Source organism: Phoenix dactylifera, unplaced genomic scaffold (assembly GCF_009389715.1).
Source record: "Phoenix dactylifera cultivar Barhee BC4 unplaced genomic scaffold, palm_55x_up_171113_PBpolish2nd_filt_p 000101F, whole genome shotgun sequence".
In the NCBI taxonomy this organism is placed as follows: domain Eukaryota; kingdom Viridiplantae; phylum Streptophyta; class Magnoliopsida; order Arecales; family Arecaceae; genus Phoenix; species Phoenix dactylifera.
The window spans coordinates 1,387,014-1,410,747 of record NW_024067683.1 but is presented as its reverse complement, the minus strand read 5'-3'; the positions used below and the strand labels follow the sequence as shown (position 1 = coordinate 1,410,747).

Sequence of the window (23,734 nt, the reverse complement as noted above, 5' to 3'; positions counted from 1 at the left end):
TCTCCCCACAGCATGCAAGGCATCTAAACCAAACACCTCAATTATGTAATTCTAAAATAATTTAACTGAATAAATGCAATCTTATTCCATTGACTAACTCAAGTCATAAGGTCTCACAAGTCTAAATACGCAGCGGAATAATCATTTACCAACATGTAGAAACCTAGTTCTTAAAATAACAAAAGTCCACCAATCATAATAAATGTCCATAATAACAAATCAACTCAAATAACCCTAATCTAATATAACTTGTGCCACAATCCTTCTAGTCGCTCTCCAATTTGAATCCCAATAGACTAGTTCTCGAAATCTGTAAAACAAAGAGATGGTATAATGAGCTAGACAGCCCAGTAAGTAATGAACACTCTAGCTAGATAAATCAAGCAATAATATGTGGAAAATAAATAAATATGCAGTTCAAAGTATAAGTCAAATATTTCTTGAATTCATAAGATTCTTTCGCGGTTTCAAGATTCTTTCATATATTCAATTCATCTTGTCGATCCTGGACTATGACCACATATTTCCTTGGCAGGGTCATCAACACCGACTAATCTTCTTGCGGTGAGTCCTTCAGGACAGTCAATTGCCAACGTATCTGCCCCCATTGGCAGGGTCCTCAACATAGCCAGGTCGAAGTTCAGTTGTTCTCTATAAGTCTATTTCATATTTCAGTTATATAAAAACAACATACAGTGCCAAAACCAAATGTCGTTCATATCTCAATTTCTTTTAATTTATCAGATTCAACTCAACAGCCAGAAACTATGACCACATGTTCCCTGTGGCAGGGTCATATCACCGACTATTCTTCTTGCGGTACAATGTATTAGCCTCCATTGGCCAAGGTCCTCAAATAGCTCCGACTGCAAGTCTGAATCTATTCAAGTCATTATCTTTTCTTACATTATGTTCAGTGTTTCAAGTCGAAAATACGATGTCAGAGCAATTAAATACAATTCAAACCAAAAGCAAATACGTTCAATCAGAGTCATACAATATTCTAAAAATATACATATAATCCATGTATCAAATTGTAATCACGAAAAATTCGATTCGTAAAACAGATGATATTAGTTTGCCGATAAATCTAGTAAAGAGGTTACATCACTTACCTTGGCGAACGCGATCTACGACAAATCCATTAATTCCACAATCCCTTCCAGAACCTAATATTCAAAAATCGTATTCATCTTTTTAAAATTCATCACAATAAATATATATAAGACTTAAATTTTTAATATCCTCCCATGGCTGGCCCCCGCAGGAGTGCTAGCATCCCGAGTTTGGGTTCATACCCGTAAACACCATTCTCTTTCTTTATTATTTTAAATTATTTTCCTTTTCTTTTCTTTTCTTTTTCTTTTCTTTTTCTTTTTCTTTTTCTTTTTCTTCTTCTTCTTTTCTCTTTTCTTTTTCCTTCTTTTTCGCCTTTTTCTTCTTTCTTCTTTTCTCTCCCGACTCCCTTCTTCTCCTTCGGCGAAACAGGGATCCATGACCCCCCTGCTGCGCCCCCTCTTCTTTCCTCCTGGTCGAACCCAAGGCGGCCGCGGTGGCCGGCCTTGGCAGCGGCAGCAAGTGGCGGAGCAAATCCCGGCCACCCCCGGCGACTGGCGGCGGCGACACGGCCGATGGCTAGAGCAAGCCGTTTTGGACCCAAATCCGGCGATCGGCCGGCTCCAAACCCACCACAGCGTCATGGCCAAGCAATGAAAGAAAGAGGAGAGAAGGCTAAGGATTCTCACCTCCGCCCCCGACGTCCGGCGCCTCCTCCCTTCTCCGGCAGCAAAGGAAGAAGAATGCCACCCGTGCAATGGCTTCTTTCTCTCTCTCTCTCTCTCTCTCTCTCTCCTCTCGGTGGTAACACGAAGAAGAATCCTCCCCCCTTTCTTCCTTGGGGTGCGGCGGCTCTCTCCCTCGGTGGACTCAAAGGAGAAGGAGAAGGAGCCCTAAAACAGGGGCTCCTTCTACTTCGAGATGGATCCCTCCATCCCGTTGCCTCACGTGCACCGCACGTGAGGCCAAAACTTGGGACTGGGCCGGTCAAGTGGACCGGGCCCAGTTCCAGGGTCTCACACCTTGCACCAATGGGAATACCTTCGGTCTGATAAGATGACAGAATGTCATCGAAAAGCTTGAGGTTGTGTTTCTTCCTCGATCATTCCTCAAACCTTGTAGTTTTGTTTTAGCGCTTGGTTACTTAGTGTTCGCCCAAAAAATTTGATTTTGATGATACAAAATATTTAAGTAAAAAGTTCACTAATCATATTTTTAGAGTGCAAGAATGCTAACGGGATGTCAAGTTAATATCAATTCAAAATACTGAAGGTGCAAAAGAATGTAAGTTAAGATTATGAAATTTGTGCAAGAGAAGCCAACCCCAAGATACTAGAAACCGACTTCTGATTGAATAGAAGACCTCAATTTTTGGATGGTTTATGAGTCGACCTCAAAAGAACACGAGTCGACCCCGGCACAAGAAAAGAGACCGGCATGCTTTGCGAGTCGACTCCTGGATCAATCGAGTCGACCCTAGAACAATCTCAGGCAAAAAACAGAAAAGGAGTAAAAATTGAACATCTATGAATCGACCCCGAAGAATTACGAGTAGACTCCTACCGAACATGAGTTGACCCCAGCATAAGTTGAGTCGATTTCAGAATAGTTGTAGATAGAAGACAGAAGAAAGTAAAAACTAGCCCTTTTGTGAGTTGATTCTAGTGGATCACAAGTCGATCCCAAGCAAACTCAAGTCGACCCTACAATCACTATAGGCAAAAGACAAAACGCAGCAAAAAACAGTGCTTTCTCGAGTCGACCCATGAAGATCACGAATCCACAACTGAAGACATCGATTTGACTCGTCTGCATCTGATAATAGTAATGGCTAGTTTTTTTTTTGCAAAAATAGAATGTCTATATTTGCTCTCAATGGCTATTTTCAGCTTCTCCAACAACTAGAAACGACCCTCCAATGTTTTTTCAAGTTATAAATGCTTTTGAACACTTGGAGAAAACAAGAGAAAGTGAAAAACAAGAAAAGAAGAGAAGCATTCAATATAAGCTTTAAATATTACATCCACCACACTTGAGAGAATTAATTGCAAAGCTTTCGAGCCCACATCAAGTTCAACAAGTGCTTCCTCACGAGCTTCAATGACTGATCTTCTGCTCTTAAAAGAGTCATTCTTCTTGCACTCTTTGTTTGTTGATTGTAACAAGTTTAAAGTGTTGAAACTTGGGGATAACATGTTGTATTCTTATCAAGCCTAGGAAAGGTTTCGATAAGAGATGGCAGTGATTGATTACCATAAAAGATCAACTCGATTGATTATGAGCCCGTGTTAAATAATCAGGCTATAATCTTTGAGTAGATTATAGTGAAATTCCTAAGAATTGTGTTTTGGGAAGTGGACATAGGTGATGAATTTGGTACCGAACCACTACAAAATTTTATATCTTGATTGCTTTCTATTCTTTGTATTTTTCTTGCTTCATATTCTTACATTCTCACTTCGCACGTATGTTGAAAATTGAATTCTTTAAATTGCAAACTTCTGTTAAAATTTTTATAACCTAATTTGTCACCCCACCTCCCTTTTAGGTTGCATAGCTAGGCAACACTTGGAGAGCACATATGTACATCTACTTCTTTCTCTCTCTTCTATGTACATTTATTCGTTGATTAATGCTTTGGGGGAAGTACCTTACTTGCTCCTAATTCCCTAAAACAGAGCTATCTAGGGTCAATACCCTACCTCTTGTCTACTTGGCTGTTTTGACAATAAACTAAACTGCCGTCGACCACACTCTTGACAATAGGAATTGGGATATTAGACTCTGAAGCCAGAAGGTTCCCAATTGGACCTAAAGTTTCTTTTGATTAGAGAAGACATTTTTAGACCCGACATCAAAGTTGAGTTCCCAGTTAAATCTATCAAATACTCGAACTAACATGTTACCAACTTCGCATGTTGGTGGTTCCTCTTTGTCGTCTAAAGAGTTAGTCATGCCCCTACTTGTAGATTTAGGCCTTCATAGCTTCGAGAGCCACATTCTCCAAAATTAATTTTTTTTAAATACTAAGATACTTTAGAAAGTGATATATTTGAATAACCTAGCTCATCAACTAAGAAAATGCCACTCGCAGGGCATTCTTCCTTGCTCCATGATGAGCAGTACTCCATCCGCAAGTCATCTGTCTCATTGCTGCCTGCGCAAGAAGAGGGCAAAGCAGACCCCGTGGGCCAACAACGGGCAGTGCAATCCACTCATGAATCTCCACCGGTCCACTCACTTTAGGCCAAGACTCAAACAAACAAATAAATAAAATATCTAACATCAGGTATTCTTCTGCTTTTTTATGGTACATGACGTGAAAGTGGACATTTTATCTTTCTCCGTTCGCCATCTTCAATATGTCACCAAAGCTCCCTGCGCTTGCACGCTCCGCTAGAAACTCGTGGGTGCCGGGACGCACAAAGCATCCAATCAGATTAATCCACGTGTGACGGCCCATCTTGTACTCTAAATTATGCCAAGGTCCCCGCCCAGGGATCCCGTATTCCCGTTTCCCAAACAATCTTCGGTCCAAAGCCATCGGCCTTGCTCCCTGGCCACCGTGTTAAAAATAAGAAAAGAGAGAAAAAAAAAACGACCGTACTTTATATATAAAGTAATATGCTTCAGTCAAAAGCCATCGGTTTTGGACCAAACAAAAATCATGGAGCAAGCGCATATTCCTATAGTATTTGTCTCCTATAATTTTTATTTCCTTGGACCTGGTCGCATTTGGCACTGTGATATTTTAATAAAAATTTTAAAATATGAGTTTTATTTTTTTATATTTTTGATAATTGAAAAAAAATATATATTTGTTATAAGGGTTTATATTAAGCGAGAGGAAGGGATAATGAGATAGATGATGCGGCTAGGGATGAGAAAGAGTTTGAATTAGATGGAGAGGTGGCCAAGGAGATCCAAAAATCTGGAGTAGTCGGAGGCGATAGGATTGAGAGTGATCGGGAAAAAGAAAAGAAATCAGGAGAAAAGAGATGGAAACTTATTTAAAGAAAAATAAAAATTTTATTTTTTTTCCAAAAATAATTATTATTATTTAAGAACAAATAATCAAACCTTTTTTGTTCCATCGGATTCCGTATTCCTGTTAAAAAAAGAAAAGAAAAGAAAAGAAAAAAATTAGGACCAGGGCAATCTTTGCGTTTCCTCCACGCTTCCGTTTTCATTTTGATGTCGCTGGCAGGCCGCGTCATATAAATATTACTATTCCCAGTCCACATGAACCGCCCTGAGCAGAATCAATGGCTGCTTCCACTTCTCTTCCTTTCCTCTCGGCTTATTCTTCAATTCTGCTTCTCTCTCTGAGCGGTGCTTTCTTGATTTCGGCGGCCCCCGAGAGTGCTCTGATCACTCATCTCCCGGGCTTCAATGCCACCTTCCCATCCAAGCACTACTCTGGGTATTGACTGCTTCCACTCTTCATGGTTCTGGCGTCGGTGTTAATAGTTTTCTTGTTGCATCGATTTCTTAATCTTGGTGTCTGTGGAAAGGTATGTGACTGTTGATGAGGGCCATGGGAGGAATCTCTTCTACTACTTCGTGGTCTCAGAAGGAAACCCGTCCGAGGACCCCGTGGTCATGTGGCTCAATGGCGGGCCAGGTTGCTCCAGCTTCGATGGCTTCATCTATGAGCATGGTATCAATTAATCCAGACCCGTGTGTCAATTTGGATTTTATGTGTTTTCCTATGGGGAATTTAGATTTGGTTATATGCATGGAAAGTGGATGCTTTTGTATTGGGAATATGCATGTTTGTCCATCAAACAAAATTCAACGAAGAAAAAAATTACTGAAAATTGCAGTCTAGAGTTGATTGCGACCTATCCTTTCGAGGTCGTAAATCTAAAGGCTTAGATGATCATGTTAATTTGGTGAAGGGCTAATTTGCATTGCGTTGCAGGTCCCTTCAACTTTCAGTCTGGAGGGTCTGCTGGGAGCATGCCACAGCTGCATCTCAATCCTTACAGCTGGTCTAAGGTAAAAGGTCTTGGACTTGGAACTCACCAGTGTAATTCTTCTCTGTTCAAGCTCACCACTTCAGAAAAACTGATTTGATATTGCATATGTATTGGCATGACTGATCATTTTACAATTTAGGTCTCTAACATTCTCTATTTGGACTCTCCTGCGGGTGTTGGAATGTCATATTCAAATGATGAATCAGATTATGCTACTGGAGATCTGAAGACTGCCTCTGATTCACACAAATTTATTTTGAAGGTATTGTCTCCAATTTATTGAGATAGGATGATAGAGTAACATTATAATCTTGCATTGCATAGTCAATAATAGTGATAAATCTGAGAGAGGCCTGCCACTCACTAGCAAATTGCATTGAATTACATGGTCTTCCTCGATTAGTTTTCTTAATTTTCCTAGATTAGTCTGAGTTCTGTTTTTACGAATTTATGCTTCTTTTTGTTTGGTGATGCATTGTGGATGTTTTCTTATGATTTTGTTGTTCAAGCAGTGGTTTGAACTATACCCAGAGTTCCAACAGAATCCTTTCTATATTTCCGGAGAATCATATGCTGGAGTCTATGTTCCAACTCTTGCATCTGAAGTTGCCAAAGGTATGCTGATTTCAGATAGTAGTATCATTTCTGTGAGATGATTGATGTCTTACTTAGGTTTGTCTATTGTTAATTATTTACTTACAGGAATTGAAGATGGTGTAAAGCCTACAATCAACTTTAAGGTCAGAATCTGTTGAGTAGATATGTCATTTGCTATTTTAACAAATGATAAAGGAATATACTGGCACTATAAATGGAAGTATTTTGAGCTTGTCTTTGATCTCTTTACATGTCATTCAGGGCTATATGGTCGGAAATGGTGTTGCCGACACGGTATTTGATGGGGATGCTCTTGTTCCGTTTGCTCATGGAATGGGTCTTATATCGAACGATTTATTTCAGGTATGGACTCACCTCTTCAGTAGACAGAGGATTTATTTTGGGAAGCTAGAAGCTACTGTGAACTCCATATGACAGTATCTTATTATGTTTCCTCATAGTAATTTTGAAATGACATGCAGCAAAATTTGCTTATCCTCCAATTGCTTGTTTAGAGCTATCTGATTCTTAGAAAATGTTCTTAATTGGTTACAAAGCCAAATTTTACTCTTCTTTTTAATTAATAAATTGTTTAAAAGAATCAATGAAACACAACAAATTCTTAGCCCTAGATTTATGGGATTGCATGCTGTTATTTCAGGAGGCTAATACTGCCTGCCATGGAAGTTACTGGAATCCAGTAAATGAGAGCTGCCAAAACATGCTAGACAGGGTTGATCGGGTAATGCTATTTTTTTTTTTTTGATGTCATTAATTAATTAATCTTCTCCATGTATCTGAGGCTTTTGTAGCCATATCCAGGAACTTCGTAACCTAAACATCTATGATATCCTTGAGCCATGCTACCATGGTCGCGAAATTAGAGATGGTTTGTCTGGGAACAGCCGTTTGCCTTCAAGTTTCAGAAGACTAGGTGAGACTGATAGGCCTCTCCCAATAAGGAAAAGAATGTTTGGCCGTTCTTGGCCTCTGAGAGCTCCAGTACGAGATGGATATGTTCCAACTTGGCCAGAGCTGGGAAGTTCTTCAGTTCCTTGCATGGTAAGTGTAGCAATTATTTCTTTCCTTGTCGTTCATCTTCTTTACCTATTCCTTCTCACTCTGTAGTCCTTGAATATGGCAGTCACCACATACTCTTTGTTTTCCTTTGTCCTAAAAATTTGTTTTTTTGAATATATGGAAATAAGCAGAAATGCAACATTACTTGATATGATTTTATGGAAAGCTTTTAGTTTCTCCAATATTCCAAGAATGAATTCATGCTTTATGAAACAGCCTCAGTTAGATGATATATTATTCTTTTCTACTTTTCTTCTTGTGTGAACTTAGAAATACTTGCTAGATTCTATTTGATGATTACGCTTTTTTTTTGATTAGCACTATCTCAAACAAAAAGTTTTCGTAATCCTTTTTGCTGCATGTTATGACTACTTCAAGATAGAAACTATTGTATTAATTAAAAGTTAAAAGGTTCATTGAATAATAAATATGATTTCTCAAGGATGTTTTTTGCATCTCACAAATACATGACAATGTTTGGATACCTTTAACTAGATTGAAAACTCTCACTAATGAATGCACATTTGAATACCTACATAAAAGATGATATCCTGCTTTTACTGTGGAATCATTTATCTGTTTATGGTGTTGTAGGCAGAACAAGTTCTTGAAAGATTTAGCATTAGTGAAAAAATGATGAAAAGAAGTGTTTCTTAATGCCTATGATGTTCCCGTCTATGACTTAAATTATAGCTTACATTAAATAAAGAACTATTGCTTATTACTTAATAACAAATAGGAAGAGGAAAATATGGTTGTATACCTCATCAGATGTTGTATGACTAGTAACATCAGGACAAATGATAATGAAATTAAGGAAAGATGGAGAGCGTATTTGATCTAGCCAATCACTAAAGATTCTATTTGTGACATATAACTCATAAGATCTCCTATTTGAGGGGATGTTGCACGTGTATATGGCCAAGGGTTTAAGTCAGGCAGTTGGAGAAAGAATATAGGATGGTTAAGAAGGGAGGAGTTTTTGTACATTGTGGTGTTGACCTAAATGTGAATATTCTGGGTATAATCATAAGAAGATCAGTCCTGTTCTTTATCCTAAGAAGTATTTTATTGTATCAACAAGATTATAGATCAACGGAGGTTAAACTTAGAGATGATTTGTAGACAAAAGATTATGTTGTTTTTTTTTTCCTCTTTTCCTTACATCTTCTTTAAGAGTTGGTACTTGGTATACTTTCTTTTCCTAGCTACTTAGGAATTCTCTTCCATCTTGGATTAGAGATTAGTTTAAATGCATTGGAGATTCAACTGGTCTACTTAAGAGTATTTGAAAGTCCAATATAAATGCTAAATGAACAATGTTATGTTCCATTCTCTTATTACAGTTTAATTATTAAACACATAATCATATAAATGCCTATAAAATAAAATGCAAGTACATGAAATTGCATATAAATATGAACTGAAAACCCATTACACATCAAGCATCACAAAATAATATATACCTTATGATCTGTACACTGAAAATAAAACTCTAGTTACATGTCTTATCTAAAGGCGTATAAATTTTAAGCTAATATCTAGTGATTCTGGATTGAATTTTTTTTATATCCACTATTCATTATGCTTGATCTACTGTGTAAGCCCTTTTGTCCTGATTTTCTGATCTGATTTGGTCTAATTCTTTACACTTACTCTTTAAAATGGAAAAATTAGTGAAGGAGAGAAATTTGAAGGTGAGAAGTGCAAAAAGGAGTCAGATAGATAGAATAATGGTGATTAGTGAGAAATCTAGGTAGAGGAGATATAAGAGCTAGGATACTCGAAAAAGAGGAAAGGAATTTCAGTCTATTCAATATTCATCACAAAAACTAGTTTTATAGCTAAAGAGATAATGCGGTTTAAAAAAATAGGACTCCATAACAAACAAGACACATCCTTAATTAGCAAGAACCCTCAATATCTGTCCCTATTTTCTATCAACTTCTTTTCTTTCTCTCTTTTATTCTCTCCTCTATTCTTTCTCCCTTCCTCTGTTTTTTGTGCATTATTTTTGGATTTTAATAAAAAAAAAGTTCTACCTAGATATAAAGTTTATTTTAGCATGTATGAATTTTACTTTGCAACCTTGAGGAGCTGCATCAATATTGGAGCCTACCTGGAAGATTGGTAGGCTATATTTATCGGAAAAAAGGTATGTTGTTCTTAATTTTGCATTCTCTTTTAAGAGATTTGGTTATTTTATTTGCGGCCCTGTTTTTGCTTTTGCTCATGCTGAATCTCGTGGTCTATTAGTGGGATAAATGAGGGTAGAAAGTGGATTATGCTTTAAAAATTTAGAGGTCTGCCTAGTCACTTGGTGGATCAGATTGGGTTCAAACAAGTTTCCAATGGACAAGTTTAGATCAAATTCAAGCTTAAACAGTTAGACCTTTGTTATTTCAACTAGTCTTTGTTTTGTCAAATCAGATGTGATCAAGTTGGAGGTAAGTCTTGAGATCCAAACTTCAAAGGTGTCTTGATCATGATTTCTTATGCACACTTGACCATGTTCTTGAACTCCATGAAACATCCCAACTTACACTTAAAAATTAAAATAAAAAATTACATCTGTGTATATGGGCAAAATCTGAATCATTCTATGAAAGAAGTGTTGTTTAATTCTGTATTAGATGAAGTGCTTTGGAGACTAAGATATATGACTTCTCTAACTGGACTTCTGAGTTTGGTGATCTTAAAAGTTGAGAAACATTTTAGTGTTTAAAAGCTGAAATTTCAATTCAACCCCAAACTGGAATTGGAATGAAAGTTGAGAAACCAGCTTTTTATTCTTATGCAATTAGATTTTTGAGTATTTTTATTTACTCAAATGGAAATTGTTTCTTATTTATATATAATGTCTTGATTAAATGGAAAACATTTACTTAAATGATATATATCTAAATAAGTCTATATTTAGTTTTTTACTTGCTGAATCATAGACTTAACGCACCTTACCAACCAACTGACAATTCATAACAACTCACCTAGCAGGCCCCACCTATTTGAATTTCCCTTCCTTGCTTTATAGGTAAAGACTATGGAGGGAAACCTTAGGGGGAAGGAAAGAGAGAGAGGAAAAGAAAATTTAAATAAAAATTCAGATGCAGCGGAATGGACATGAACCTGTTGGGAATATATTGCTATTAAATCATACATATTACAAATATATTGCAATAACTATTTTGTAATATTATAATAATCTTATAATAATATTACTACTATTATAATTTTAAGCAGAATATAACAATAATTTTCATTATTATATTTAATATGTGATATAATGATTATTAAGCTTATCGTAATAAATACTAAATCATGTAACTATTATCATTGATATATAGTTAATATAATTTCAACTAATTTTGAGAATAATATAATTATTACAATATTTGTACTAATACTAGATACAACTATAATATAACAATAAAATTTCTATCATCATTATGATAGTGCACTAATTGTTATTATACTTTTATTATTATATCATTATAATATATATTAGATAATTGTTATACTGGAAGAGATCATATTATTTAATTAAATTAAAATATTTTATTTTAAAGAATTACTATCTATTTTATGTTATTCCTTACATATTATTGGAAAAATACTTTAGTAATCTACTTCATTAATGCTAATATATTATTATATTTTAATACAACAACATGATGCAATATAAAATTATACTATTTAATATATCAATATGTGATGATTATATGGTAGATAATATTGTAGATATCATATTATATTATGTTACATAACAATATGATGATAACATCATAAACATTATTATATACAACTATGATATAATAATCTAATTATCGTATAATACAACTATGATTATTATAATCTAATAATCTAATTTATATACAACTATGATATAATAATCTAATTTAAATAATAATCTAATTATCATAAACCTTAGGGGGAAGGGAAGAACTGGTATCGGCATGTATGCAGCTGGCGATTGGTATGATATGGTACTCGTTCATACCGTTTAGAAATGCGGCATATTGGAATCACGGGAATGGAGAGGGAGAGGGCCAAAGAAGAAGGAAAGGGAGGGAGAGTGGGGAGAGGAAGGAGAGGAAGGGGGAGAGAGAGAGGAAAAGAAAGGGGGGACTCACTTGGACCGGAGAGAGCTGGATCTGGAGGAGGCCTTCGACGGATCCGTTAAGGGAGAGATGCCATGATAATGATGAGGAACCAGTATGTAGTACTGTACCAGTACCAAATCAATACGCAGTTTCATACCGTACCAACACTTGCTACACCTCACTGTTTTATGTCGTACTGTATACCGACACTATAATAGGATGGACCGGTTGGGTCTGATATCGAGATTGTAAACTTTGGGAGAGAGGGTATGATGAAGGCTTATTGACGATATATGGAGAAGGAACCCTAACCTCTGAGGATTTATAAACAAGTCGGGCTGGATTTATAAATAGGCGGGTTTATAAGCGAAGAGGGGAGGGTTTAATAGACGAACCGACCCGAGCAGTGCAGGCCGAACCATCCGGATCATGTTGGTTCGACATTCCTTGATATGGACCTTTAAGAATGATAAGTGGTAAGGTTTGCTAAATCGATACCATAGGACGTATTGGCCAGTGACTGGTTTGCCATGGTATGGGTCCATACTCCATACCATGCTGTAACAGGGTGTACCAATATAAGGAAAGCTGAAAAGGGATGGGGAGAGGGAGAAGGGGAGAGAGGAAAGGAGAGAGAGAGGGAGGGAGGAAGGGAGGGAGAGGGAGGGGGTAGAGAGGGCTGGAAAGCCCTTGCCGTCATTGGGAGGGACACAAGGGGAAGAGGGAGAGGGAGAGGGAGAGGGAGAGGTTGGAAGGGAGGGAGGAAAGGAGGGAGAGAGGGAGAGGGAAAGGTAGGAAGGGAGGGAGAGGCTAAGAGAGAGGGCTTGACGGCCTCGTCATTATCATTGGGAGAGGAGAGAGGGAGAGAGAGGGAGAGACTTACCTTGTTGTTGGTGTTGTTAGTGGCATGGTGTCATCAAACCAGTTAGGGATGGAGAGAATCGGAGTAGGGTTTCGACTTTTACAATGAGAGGGGTGAAGCAAAGTGGCGAGCGACAGAGCAAGTGATATTATATTCGAAACAAAATTGAAGAGGTGAGTTGTGCCGGTAACAGAATTGCAGAGCTAAGAATTGTACTTAGCTTTCAAACAATTGGTTTATTTAGTGCTTTTTCAAAGGTTAGGATATATCTTGGTTTTTTAAACCTTGTTATCATTTTCAAAGCTAGGGTTTCTTTCAACTTTTGGACTCTATAATTGGCTTTAGTTTATAAGTTTTCTTTTCTATATTTTGAAACCTTTTGTTAGATTTTTGATTTCTTCTCAGAATTCTTGTGTTATTTTATCTTGAGATTATGTTTTCATTTCTGATTGAAATTCTTAAATTTAAGGTTCACCATACCAGTCAGTACTGTACCATACTGAGTGTACCTACCGTATCGCTGCTAAACTGGTACGCCGTCCTGTATAGTACTAACACTCGATACGCCTCACCATCTCATGTCGTACTAATACTCGGTACGCCTCGCCATCTCGTACTGTACTGCGTATTGATACTGTAATAGGATAGTATGGGTACAAGATTCGGTACGGAGACGGCGAGCCTTGCTTGAATCATATGTCTTCGAAATTATATTTTTCTTTAACTTGTTTGATGTGCTTATACTTAAAATTATGTATTAGAATATTTTTTACATCTATGGATCTTCATTGGAGCTTTTTAACATGGCATTTATTAATTTTTTGTTAAATCTAGAGATAATGATAGTTTTAAATACCAGTTGGGAACCTTGTATCATTTTTCCATTAGCATGGTCTATGATATAAGTATAGTGCTGATACAGTACTAGTACAGACTATATTTAGCAGAATTAAAAATATTAAAAAAATAAAATGCTATTGCTATCAACCAATTGGTCGAGGTGGTACCATCAGTATGCATCAATAAGAATTGGTATAGCTGGTACATATCAGTATGAATGGTTTTGATGTCCTGGCACCTTACCATCACCAGTTTCACATTGAAATGGTATGGCACCAATAGTACCATTCCGTTCCAGTGGTTTTTGAACTTATGGATATACTTCTAATTTCTTATGCATTGATATAACTCTACATTACATATGGAACCCCAATCAGTGGTAAATTTGGCCTCCTTTGACTCATCGATAAGAATATATGTGGACCTTCCACTAGATGGCATATGTGGCCTCATTTGGTTAATTGAATAGAATACATATGGACACTTTGCCAAGTAGTATATATGGATCTCAAAGATTTATTTGGCCTCATCTAGTTATACCCTTGAGGATATATATGGCTTTATCTACTTAAGCAATAAGGATTTATCTAGTCATATCCAGTAAACCAGTGAGGACATATTTTTTATTAAGGTGAAAATTGTTAGTTCATTTGGCTTTAGTATTTATGGTTGAATAGCTATAGAGTGCATCATCTATATAAAATAATTCTGTGGATATGTTTTAATTATGGCAACAATAGTTAGTTCTTATAACTTTAGCATTTACAGTTGCATAATTATTAGGTACTTCATTTATTTAAAAATTCATTTATATTTTGAGCACTTCATTCTTCCTAACAAAGGGTTATTGCTAAAAAATAGAATGATTCATTGCAGCACACTAATGTTCCCTAGGAAATGAAATTATTGATTTATGAAGCAATAGATTGGAAAGTGAATAATTCCTTTAATCAGTATTCTACATCCATTAACATTGTACACACCTAACCATCTGTGTATCTTCAAGCTTTGTGTTTTCTTCGAGCACCATTATATCTTATGTTTGTAAGTGTTCTTGAAATTATCTTCTTTATGTATGAGATCATTTCTCCAATATTGAGCTCCCAGTATGGTTATTTCTCAGGTCACCTTCATTAAGTCATCTCCTTATAGCACGATCCATTCTAAGCAAGATAGTATTCCCTTGGATGAAATCTACCAATGAAACTATTACACTAGGAAGGAAACTTTTCTAGTGGATCTTATGAATTCCATCTTTGTTAAAAGAGGAAGCCTACAATAATTTCTAGTACACATGAAACTGAAAAAAAAAAGGGCTAACAAAATGGAATTTAGTGCTAACAAAGACCTTTATTTACAAAAGGTATGCAATAAAGAAGCAGCAGTTTGGATGTGAATAAGATTGTCTTGTGAAATTACAATAGCAACTTCATAGCAATGAAACTACAGATCTAGTCTTCCAGGAGTTAATATCACCAGTATTTTATCTCCCATCTGGGCAGTGTTGAAGAGATCTACCATGATAATTTGTAGATTAATTTTACTGCATCAAGTATACTTCTTGTCTGGGAAACTTATTGGAACATTTAGGGTGAGCGTGAATAGAAAGTTGCTTATCTAATATTACTTACCATTATAATGCTACTGTCTTCTCAAAAAGGAATACTTTTTTCTCTCAAAAAGGAATGTCCGTGCATTCTAAAAGTGCCTGAAAAAAAACTCAGATAGCTTTACTCTAATATATCTTATGTTAGGTCAAACCAATTGATGCTTCTGAGTGGAGAACATATGTATCAATTCAATATTTCATTAACGGTACCAACAGACATTATCTTGTTAGCTTAGGTTTGAATTGTGTTTTATCATTCCTACCTATCGGGCCAAATGTGCAAGCTCTTGCTTCTTGACACCTTCACAAATGATCTTCCAAAGAAAACGGCTATAGCAAATACTAGTTTTAGTCACATTTAGGTCCATTCCTAGCACATAGGAGAGCTTTGGTGAGTTATTGGTGTTTGGGTTATAATCTACTTAAAGTTGGCTTATTTTGCATATTTGCCTCCCAAAAATAGGGCCAACTTGACCCACAACCTACCCACTTTAAGTAGATTTGGACTTGTTATAAATGGGTTCGGGTCCTAATGGGTCAACCCACCTGGACACATTTATTATACAAGTTGTTTAAGGTTTATATCTATCACATGCTAATCTATTTTGACTTGTTTAATAGTTGGATTGAGTCATGACCCGGCATGTTTAACTCGTATGAGGCCTGCTTGATCTACTTAACCCATTTAAGACCCATTTAACCCGACATGTTTAACCTATTTAAGACCTTCTTAACTCACTTAACTTGATTTGACCGGTTTATCAAATGGTTATGCAAGTCAGTTTGGGTTTTCTATTTCATAAAAAGGTCGGATTTAGGTCTAGATTTTTGACCTTTTAATAAACGGGTCAGTTCATGTTGACAAATTTTTGACCCAACCCATATCTGAAGTGACATGATTGCCACTCGTGCCTGAAGGTCACATTTTTTATATATCCTTTTGAACCTTTTTCTTTTTCTCCTCCACCTTGGTTTTAACTGCTGTGTTTGGCTATTAAAACTTAGAATTTTCAATATCAAAAAGAGAACAATATTAGTTTATTTTACATATACACCCTCGATGCCCCAAGCTCATGACCATTCGCCACCTCTGCTTATACAAAGACTTTGCGAAGCAAACCGATCTTACTGCTGCCAGACTCTAGATGCAGTGGTCCATAAAATTGAACGACTCCTGATCCTTCATTGCTTTGGATTTCAACTATGGCGCTTTCAATCTACTTATCCCTCCAACCTGCTCTAGCCAGATTTGCATTGAACACTCCCAATATATGATGCCATGGAGTATGACCATGATTGAAAATTGTGGAAGCATCCTTTTGATGGCAAGAGCCAGATGAAGATGCTTATCTACCCTCATCTTCTATGGTGCAAAATCCCAAAAGTGCTTGTATAAGTACCGAGTGAATTCAAGCGATAAACCATACTAAGTGGACACTAAGGCTGTCAATCCATCCTTTCTTCATTCATCTTTTCACTTCCATCCATGGACAAGCCTTAGATGCACAACCACCACCCAAGATGAGCGCCCCATCCACAACATCACCTCCCCTCTCTTCTCTTAAACGTATCAACAAAATCTAGAAGAAAAGAGGAACCAACAATAGGTAGGCAAGGATTTAGGCTAAGATAGTAAACCTATAGCATAGTCCACCAGGGGATTCCCTACCTCAGATCCTAACATCCCCAAAACCTGATGTTGGTTCCATCATTGTCGTCATCATCATTAATTTTTTCCCCTTCCTTTTATTCCTCTACCTCCTCGGATCCCCACCAGCTAACCCCTTCCTCAGTCCAACCCCCTACAGCCTCTTCAAAAATGTCCCAAAACAACCAAAGATCAAAAGAAACCTTTCGTCCTCATTAGAAGTTGTATCTAATAACCGAGGCTATATGTTTACAATGAGGGAGTGGATCCCAACAATGGGTCTCTTATTGATGATGGGACTTGCATTGTATTGGAGGTCCTGGGCAGTTAGGTTTGAGACTGGTTCAAGGCTCGTGGAAGAGGGGGTGGGTTCTTCAGCAACAAAGATCAAGAAAGAGGCATTTGCTTGGGGACAACAAGGAAGAAGACTTGTGTGCTCTCTCTCTTTCTCTCACTTTGTACGAGGCACCCGCTTGTTGTGTCATATATATATATATATCCTTCTAAATTTTGAGGGCTTCTTTGAATTTTTGCATGTTCAATAAATACTCTCAACCTACTTAGGTTATATTACTGATAATCAAGATTCGCGGAACCGGTACCAAGACTCGTATCGGTCGGCATCGGTACGGGTCGGTACTGATTCAAATCGAGTCGAATCGGACGGAACCATCCGGTTCCGGCCAGAGCCAATCAGGTTCTAGCCCCCTAGGGGGCGGAACCGTTTTCTACTGCTCCAACTGGGTCGGCTCGGTTTGGGCTGAATCGGTCGGTTCAGCTCGATTCAGCTTGCTTTGGTGATAATGCATGGAAAATGATGAGGGCATAAGTGTAATTAAAATGAACTTCAAAGAGTATATATGAAATTTACAAGGTGTGTATATACATATATATATATATATATTGAAAAATTTAAAATATTTTTTCTTTCATCTATCTTAGCCCCGGTTCCAATAGTTTATTATTTTTTTAATATGATGGTATTTACTTTGAGGTTAGATGATTGCCAAATCTCAATATCTTTGTTCCATTTTATGTACAACCTATGGTTCTGCTCCCTCTACAATTTAATGTAAAAGTTCATTTTAATGATTGTTCTACATCTTCATCTAATATATGGCTTCCATTGAAAAGAAAAAACAAGAAAAAGGATTATATAGGTGCATAAGCATTTTAAATCTTCATATGGTATGATAGGCATTATTAATACATATTTTGTTGCATAGTCAAATTTGCAGATTTGAGTCGCTAACAAATTTGCAACTTGGAAATTACATTCAAAATAGAGATATTTTCCTGATAAAACATGCTGCTGAAATGACTTTTGCAAGGGATCTTTAGCCATACCAAACTTTTAGGATGACATCATATTTGTGGAATGTCTTCCAGATTTGAGCTTTATGATTGACTGATTGGTTGATTGATTGATTGATTGATTAATTGACTGATGTAGCTCAGTTTCTTTCACCATTAGATGTATGTGTACATATTTTCCTGTCATGACCAAGTTTAACCAACTTGATGAACATGTAGAGTGATGAAGTTGCAACTTCATGGCTAAATAATGAAGAAGTGAGATCTGCAATTCATGCCCAGCCGGTACGCTAGCAAAGTTAACTGTTCCACATTGATGCTTCATTTTTCCAGAAAACTAAAACCTTTTGTATTCTTTATTGTCTTACATGCATTTTAGGCAAGTTTGGTGGGACCATGGGAGTTATTTACTGGAAAAATATACTTTAGTCATGATGCTGGAAGCATGATCAAGTATCACAGGAACCTCACTGAACAAGGTTATCGTGCACTCATATTCAGGTTTGCCATCCATTAGTTTTTCTTGAAATATGACTTGTCATGGAATAGTGTGAAGATCATCATACCATGTCGATATGGGGAAGATTTACTCGTATATGCAAAACAATGAGAATAAAATACAAATAATGAATCAATGTGGTGTTGGAAACAAAATGACAATTTTCTATTAAGAGTTGGAGAATATTCACCTTAAGTGTTCTGTTATCAACAAAGTGCAGAAATAGGTGATCGTGCATTCTTAAAATTATATAGTTTTTGTAACTGATTGTTTCAGGATCATGGTTAAGTGCAATTATACACTATTCTACTGTTTATAGTTGTACAAGATGTTCCTTTTCTTCTTAGCGATGTGCCATAGTTGTTCCAATCTTAAGAACTATGGAATGTTTGGGTAGTGTTGACAAAATTTTGATGCCCCTTCTCAATGCATGACTTCTGACTTGACAAGAGTACTAGATTTGGAAACTTATCATTTTATGCTGTGAGAATAATGTTGCTCCAAAGAAATACAATATACTTCTCTTTCAATGGATGCATGCATTCGTGCTTCCAAACAAAGAAAAAGAGAACCATTTGTTTTCTGATTTCTGACTTTCATTTACAACTATTTTACAAAGTGAATTTCTTGCTTTCATAACAATAGTTTGTAGGACATTTTTCCTGAGCTGATCCTTTTTTATTTTCCTTTCCTTTCTGACAGTGGTGACCATGACATGTGTGTGCCTTTCACTGGGAGTGAAGCATGGACTAGATCGCTAGGATTTCGAATTGTTGATGAATGGAGGCCCTGGTTCTTTGATGAACAAGTTGCTGGGTATTTAACCTAGCCTCCCCTCTCCCCTCTTCTCCTCTTTTTCAGGGTTCAAACAAATTTTTGTTATTAATTGTTCCACTTCCAGTAATTTAAAGAGATTTTCACACTTTGCTCCCAAAACAAGTTAGATTTCTCATAAAAAGAAATTTAAATATTTCTTGTCGAAGCACCTCTGCACAGACAACAATTTGTGGTTGAATATAAGCTTCCTGAGTGTAACACTCACTGAGACTGCACTCCACTTCCATATAAGTGCTGAAATAATGTAGTGTGCTGGTCTTTACTGGATTATCTTGGACTGTGTTTTACTCATTGCTTTATTATGTCATTGCAGATACATCCAAGGCTATGAGCACAATCTCACCTTTCTCACCATAAAGGTATGAAACTTTCAACATGTTGTCTTCATCTTGCTCTTTTTGAAGAAAAGTTCAACTTCAATCACCTTGAAAGTTTTCTAGCTATGACTTAAATCTGCTGCTATCTCATCTGCTCAGAAATAAATGACGTCAATAAATTTCTAATGTTAGCTTATGCATAGCTTCAAGTAATTGGAGCAGACTTTTACCATATGACATAGGCAGATTGTAAATATGTCAAGTCCTACCCATTTGCTAGCGGCTAAGGATCATCTCTTTGTTGTTGCTTTAATAATAGAATGCTGTAATCTAGTGATCCTTGCAATACAATTAACAATTTGCTGCAAAGATAGGAGAAACTACGTAGAAATTCACATCAATTGGACCATGTTAGGGTCACTGTGATTAGCTTTCTTAGATAATACTACAGATCCATTATATATAGTGGAGACGAAACTATGAAGGTCATCATTTTATTTTAAATTTTATGCTTCTCCTTTAATTTATCTCATCGGCTTTTGGATGCTTATGCTTTTATATGTTATCTTTCCTCATCCTTTTTGTATTGATGGTGCAGGGAGCAGGTCATACAGTACCTGAATACAAGCCAGGGGAGGCATTGACCTTCTACAGCCGTTGGCTGGCAAGCACAAAAATCTGAAACATAAAAATCAGAATTTTTCTGCATGTCTTATTGTAAACTGGTTAATAAATCACAAAACATTTTTGCTGCATAAGCAAAAGTCGATGTGGCTGAAGCGCAGCTGTTCCAAATTCTCTTGCAATGCTGCAATCGCATTCAAAAACTGCCACTCAGATGAATCTAATAGCCACTTGAGATGCATGATTCAATATATTTTTTCGTAAAATGAGCACCTATTCTCTTGCCATTTTAATTTGTGGGAAAAGGCCGTCTGCTCCCAAGACACTGGAACAGCTAGCCAATTAAACCTGGAACAGCGAGAACTTATTCTAACCTAGCAAAGAATTTTTGACACCTTGGTGTTACTACTCTTGATGCAGTTTGATAAAGCCCTGACATTTGCCATGCAGGGGAATTGGGGTTGTGCGGGTCTTGTTTGTGGAGGAATGCCAGGCTTTGCCCCTAGTTTAGCTCTCTCTTTTTTCTGAGGAGCTCAATACTAGTTTTATCTACCTAACTCAGGTGAGAACCATTGTACTCAAGACTTATTCCATGGGAAAGGTCTAGTTAGAAAGGTATTTTTCTATAAGCTTATGGAAAGCATGAAAAGATTAGCACTTTTCCTAGACCAAGGAGGGAACAACCTATTATTATCCATTATCAGCAAGAGGAGACTGGTCTCATCCCCCCCAAGAAGACATTGTTAGCCACCAAGGTGGTGACCCAGTTGGAACGGGACGTTTGCTTCCAACCAAGTGGTTATAGGTTTGAAACGCGCGGGCGTCGATTAAATTTGGGGACTGGATGCTCCACGCTTAGACATGGGATCTGGAAGCGCTACTGGTCGGCTGGTAGCCTGGGTGGTGCCAGGTGTGATGTACTCAAACGGAGGGTCGGGTCGAGTAACCGAGCTGGCCCACGGGTGGGAAGGATATGAGTAAAATAGGTCGGGGTGCCCAACACATGACCCGGTCTACCCGCACCGAACATTCTCCTGATGGGGTGGGGGTCTAGTGGTCGGGGCTGCTATGCGGGGGTGGGCTTGTCCCTTCCTTTCTTCTTTCCTTTTTTTTCACCGAAAAAAAAAAGAAAAAAAAAAAAAGAAGACATTGTCCCCTACGTTGGTGCATGCAACCATGTACGTAGCCAACCATACTAATCATTCTTGTGGGCCCTATTTGTCAAGCACTCGTCTTTATGCATGCCTACGGAACAAGCAGCTGTGATTGGCCATGCTAGTGCATGCAGGCAATGTTTTTTCCTTATAGTGAATCTTGTTCTAATATAATGCCTCTGCCTCTTCTGATCACCCCCTGCATCGTTTCTTTTCTTCCATCCAGAGATGAGTGTCGCAACACCTGATATACCCTTGTCCATGGATTCATTCTTCATCCATTACAAGAAACCAACCAAACACCCTCCATCCACTCCACACCTTCCATCCATTGCACCTTATCGTTCTCTTGCTTTACTTTGAAGGCGTTGACCTTATGAAGAATGGTAATATAGATCAAACAAGCAGGCACAAGATCTTGGACAAGCACCGATCTAATTATTGAATAAAAAATGAGAGAAAAGAAATGAATATAAGAGGAAGATCTTTTTTACCAAAGAAAAACATTTGAAAGCCGGTCCCTTCCTCTCAAATGCCTCATACAAGAAAACTCTCCCCCAACAAACCAAAAAAAGGCCTCACATCATCTTCTCTCGTGGATAGCGATGCCCCTCTTTTTTCGGTTTATCCAAATACATCTCTCACAAAAATATTCTAAAAGAGAGAGACAACTATCTCTTTCACACTTAAGGTATAATTTGACAATTTCTACAAATCATTTATCTAGAAAAGTAATTATAGAGGAAAATTAGTTTTACCATATTTAGTTGGTAAAAAATTTTTCAAACAATAGCATCGATATTTTTTTTTATATATTTGATTGGAGATAATCTTATATAGAAACATTACTAAATTTCCAACAACATCTATGAATAAATAATTCAAGTAAAATATTTTTTTCTCAGTCTATTTATTGCCCATTTATGGCCTGCTTACATAAACACTATTAATATTAGCTATTTCGAATATTAAAATATGTTTACATGAGTTAATAAATATTTTTAAATTAATTATATATATTAAAAATATATTTTTTCTTATAAATAAAATTTGTTTTATTTTGGCATATAAATAAATATATTGATGATTAATAAATCCTACATTAGATTTATTGATAATTAATAAATATTTGTTAATTATTTATTCATAATTAATTTTTATTAATAAATATATTAAATACATTATTATTTATAACTATCATTAATCCATATTGTTGCTGGTGGTCCAAACCGAGAACGATTGACACGACGGTGTGAACGGGGTTCCGCCTGAGTTGTCTTGGTTGGTGCTGGTTGCGCTCCACCTTCCGCCAAGGAACCTGCAAACAAGCCTTGCACCACCACCAGGGTGGTGATGGCCCTCCGACGGTCAAGTCAGAGGAGATTGGAGGAGGAGAGATGATAATCACAAGTGGGAGAGAGTGCTCTGGGAGGTATTGCTTACCCCCCCTTCTCCCCCCAGCCGCATATATACCTGGCTGGGAGGTCTCTCAGGGGGGTTTGTCGTCGTGGGGCACGATAGAATGGCCACCGACATGGCCGTTACGGGGCGTCGTGGAGCAGCGCTGGGTACGGTCATGGCAGGGCGTAGTGGAGCTCCGCTTTGTACGGTTGATACAGGAGATCGTGGGCAGCATCGGGTACAGCCGTTGCAGGGAGTAGTGGAGCAGGAGGCCGCGGCGTGCCTCTGGAGAATAGCCTGTCGTTATCAAAAGATCTCCGACTCGGGGTCGGAATGCTGGATCATAGGGCAGCCGACCCGGGGTCGGGCTGCGAAGCCGAGGAGGTCCGACTCGGGGTCGGAGTGCTGGATCATAGGGCAGCCGACCCGGGGTCGGGCTGCGGAGCCGAGGAGGTCCGACTCGGGGTCGGAGTGCTGGATCATAGGGCAGCCGACCCGGGGTCGGGCTGCGGAGCCGAGGAGGTCCGACTCGGGGTCGGAGTGCTGGATCATAGGGCAGCTGTAGCTTTCCTGGATACGCGTGCCGATCACGTGGGGCATGGCGGCTCAATTCCCCCATAACAGTAGCCCCCCCACTTCCGAGCCTGGAACCAGAAGGGGAACAGGTGAAGGGAGTGATGTTTCGAGATTGCCGCCATCCTTCGGAGAGGCGCGCGCGCTTCAAGCTTCCCGCCTTCTTTATGGCGTATGGCGGTTGCTGCTGACCTGGCAACCTGAGGATTTCGGCGGACATCCTTCCTTAATGGTGTCGATT

At 37.8% G+C, this 23,734-nt stretch overlaps 1 protein-coding gene across 2 annotated transcripts; it reads left to right on the top strand.

Annotated features, from left to right (window-relative positions):
• Positions 1-5,153: 5,153 nt before the first annotated feature.
• Positions 5,154-20,631, top strand: LOC103710814 (serine carboxypeptidase 1-like). Of its 2 annotated transcripts, none has more exons than XR_604676.4 (14): positions 5,154-5,479; positions 5,571-5,716; positions 5,981-6,057; positions 6,178-6,300; positions 6,551-6,653; positions 6,741-6,778; positions 6,897-6,998; positions 7,297-7,377; positions 7,458-7,697; positions 18,308-18,373; positions 18,468-18,589; positions 19,290-19,651; positions 19,738-19,783; positions 20,340-20,631. XR_604676.4 is itself a non-coding variant. In XM_008796713.3 (14 exons), the coding sequence occupies exons 1-14, from the start codon at positions 5,322-5,324 to the stop codon at positions 20,421-20,423; spliced, it is 1,500 nt and encodes a 499-aa protein (XP_008794935.2). In that variant the 5' UTR covers positions 5,154-5,321; the 3' UTR covers positions 20,424-20,631. The 2 variants fall into 2 exon arrangements, 1 of the variants encoding a protein (XP_008794935.2); XM_008796713.3 differs by having other exon boundaries at positions 19,290-19,403.
• The last annotated feature ends 3,103 nt before the right edge of the window (positions 20,632-23,734 follow it).

What these genes read in the sequence shown, in the direction of transcription:
- LOC103710814 (XM_008796713.3), top strand. Translation starts at nt 5,322, where the DNA reads ATGGCTGCTTCCACTTCTCTTCCTTTCCTCTCGGCTTATTCTTCAATT. An exon ending in TGGCTTCATCTATGAGCATG is followed by an intron (nt 5,717 to 5,980) that starts GTATCAATTAAT and finishes ATTGCGTTGCAG; the next exon opens with GTCCCTTCAACTTTCAGTCT. An exon ending in TGCTAGACAGGGTTGATCGG is followed by an intron (nt 7,378 to 7,457) that starts GTAATGCTATTT and finishes AGCCATATCCAG; the next exon opens with GAACTTCGTAACCTAAACAT.